Source organism: Tigriopus californicus, chromosome 4, assembly GCF_007210705.1.
Source record: "Tigriopus californicus strain San Diego chromosome 4, Tcal_SD_v2.1, whole genome shotgun sequence".
NCBI lineage: Eukaryota > Metazoa > Arthropoda > Copepoda > Harpacticoida > Harpacticidae > Tigriopus > Tigriopus californicus.
Window position 1 is genome coordinate 3959724 of NC_081443.1, and position 3074 is coordinate 3962797.

The 3074-nt window shown below is 47.9% G+C and overlaps 1 protein-coding gene across 1 annotated transcript in view; it reads left to right on the forward strand.

Moving 5' to 3' along the window:
* Window positions 1–233: 233 nt before the first annotated feature.
* Window positions 234–3074, forward strand: part of LOC131878969 (ichor-like) — a gene marked incomplete in the record, with an annotated part of 3324 nt that continues 483 nt past the window's right edge. Inside the window, 2 exon segments of the mRNA XM_059225146.1 lie at window positions 234–563; window positions 1069–3074. Of these exon segments, the coding sequence (XP_059081129.1) occupies window positions 540–563; window positions 1069–2748 (1704 nt within the window).

Consider the following 3074-nt stretch of genomic DNA (forward strand, 5'->3'; position numbering starts at 1 on the left):
ATGCTCAGTGTTTTCCTTGCTTTTTTCAGACCGCTCCATGTGATTAGTGTCACGATTCGTGTGGGGCCCGGGGACCAGCGCACAAAACGCTCCCTGGGCCCAAACTCCAAACTTGGCCCAGCGGGACCTTTGGATGAGGAGCTTGCCAGATGTCTCTCTGTTGTAGTAGAGGCAACTGAAGCAGCCACCAGCAATCTGTTCAGGTAGGGGAATGACTTCTTGGCAGCCCTGAGCTCGTCGACTTGAGAGGCTGCTCCGAGTACAACTTCATAAGTAGGTTAGTGGTGCGCTTCTCAGACACAGTCCTTTCATTAACAACAGGTTGCTGGTTCCTCTACGAATATCAACCCACAAGCACAATGCATGAGCGACAGAGAGAAGAGAAGGAGCTGGAGAGGCTCTGAGCCTGGGCCCAGTGGAGAGTAGTGAAGAATACAATAGACGTCCCTAACATTGGCTAGTACAACCGTAGCTGGAAGCCTCTTCTCCGTTTCCTCCATGCAGCACATTGTGTGCTTACTTACCACACATGTACGTGAATGCGAGGGAGCGTGAGTGCGTTGGTGAGTGTACGTACGTGCACCTTCATACGTATGTGAAATGTAAAGAAGGCCACGTAGACGATGAGGAGAGCTAGACGACTAACAAGGTGGATAGATTGAAAGGAAAAGAACAGCTTTCAATGAGAAACTTTAAAAAAGTGAATGGAGGGGAGTTCTCCACGCTGAAGCACTTTACATGTCTTTTTGGCTGTCAACTGCCATGGGAATTTGTCAGTCTAAGCCTTAAGGGAGAGCGATTTACCCCAATTCTAATTAGTTCAATTCATTTTGCCAGCAGCTATGAAACTAGTCAATATCAAGCCAAGGTTTTGGCTACGAGTCTTAACTTATTACTGAAGTTTTACATAATTGCCCAATCGGCCTGCGAAAAATTTCCGAAAAGATGATAAGAAGATATTTCCACCAAATGACCAAGAACATTCAGTATCCATGTATTGGAAATATTCAAGTGTGACTGGACTTGGCACATTGATCGCTCATTGAAGTATTGGTTTCTTTCTTTCAGATGACCTCTGGACTAGCAGCTCCCGCCACACCCAAGCATAGTGCCCCACACGAAAGTAAAGTCAGTCAAGCCATGTTGGAAACGACTCTTGTGACTACAACTGTCAAATTCGGATCTCAGCCTCCACTCAACATAATTAAGCAAGAAGTAGTGAGTCCGCCGCCCAGCTCGTCAGTTAACTCAATGACACACGGGCATCTCTCTCCAACTCCCATTGGGAACTTACTCCATTGGGATTGTGACCAGTATCCCGACTCTGCCTCCAAATTCAGCCCAATCAAGCTGGAGCCCTCAGATCCCTTGGACAGTATGGGACTGAACCAAAATGCCAGCTCGGATTTTGCGGAATTGAAGCCAATGCCATTTGATTATGGTAACACTACATTGACAGGCCTGGATCCAGTATTAGCCAATAGCAGCAATAATAATAACAACAACAACAATAACTCAAAGACCATGGTGAACATGAATAGTAGTAATGGTTCGACCAACCACAACAATGCCACCAGCAACAACACCAACAACCACCCCACCGCAACATCAGAATCTATCAATTCTCTTCACAACCACAACACGGGTAGCAGTACGACATTAGCCGGCACAATTATTCGATCCACCCCGACATCGTCATCCTCGTCGTCACTTCACTATCCCACCTCCTCGTCTGCCGACGTCACCTCCACTGCCACGTCAAGCCCACCGGGTATCACCAAACTCGAGACCTTGGACTTCACCGCCAGTCAGGATGCCTTTGATGACTTGGCATCCATAGTGGGTATTTCCATGGGTGCCGACTCCACGGTGCCCAACATGGAGAGCGACCTCGATCTTGATGCTTGGATTGAAAGCACCGCCCAGAATATCCGTCCCTTGGTCCCTGACGGAGGCCTCGATTCCATACTGCCCATGTCACGACACGGTGGTGTCTCCAACCACAACACCTTGACAGTGTCATCACAATCTTTCTTGCAAATGAGCCAAAGTTCCCCTTCTTCCACGCTTCAAAGCCTCCTTCAAGGCAATTTAACCCCCCACCCACCTTTAGGATCTACGAAAGTAACGCAGCTTCAACACAGGGAAGATCACAACTCTGGGAATGCCCCACCTCCTTACTCGATTTTACAGACACGCCTTCAACATGGGTCGTTGTCTGTGCCTATGCAAAACCACAATACTCACAACAACATAGTGAAAGTGGACTCTACATTTGACCTGATGAAACTGACAGACAATGGAGGGGGCGGCAACGGAGGTCATCCCTACTTAACTTCGAACTTTTCCGATTCTTTACCACATTCCACTCAGACCCTTCTTAACCATGTTTCGACCTCTGCCGACCAAAGTTTACACCGGAGACTGGGCGAACTGAGTGGGTTGGCCAAAATCAAGGCCAAGCAGAACAAGATACGTCAGAAGCTCGGCCTAAACAGTGTGAGTGGAGGAGTGGCCTCTGGATCTGCCAATGGAGTAGGCTCCCCAAATGGGGACCAATCCAAAAAGATGATGCATCATTGTCAAATCTGCAATAGAGGGTTCTTGAATAAGTCAAATATCAAAGTGCATTTAAGGACCCACACGGGCGAGAAGCCGTTCAAGTGCGAGCATTGCTCCAAAGCCTTCCGGCAAAAGGCCCACTTACTCAAGCATATGTCGATACACAAGCGTATTTCCCGGGACTGATGATACACTAATGATGACATTTAAAGAACCGTTGTTGCCTCTCCACCCGCCACTGTGTGGCACTCAAGGGTGCAGGTAGGCCTGGGATGATGTGTTTTCCCTTTCAAAGATCACGTCTTTGCGAAAAAAGAAACTCCACTTTTGCCTTGACGCACCATGACGACAAGGGTTGAGAAGGAGGCAGTGCTAGTTAACGATGTGAAACAACTCCAAAGAAGGAGAAAGTGTTCTACTTCGTTTGTCGAGCGAATCTTTTTTCCTCGCTACTCCTACAGCTTCAGAATTCTCCGCTACGTTAGAGAAACTCTGCTAACGTAACAACAGTC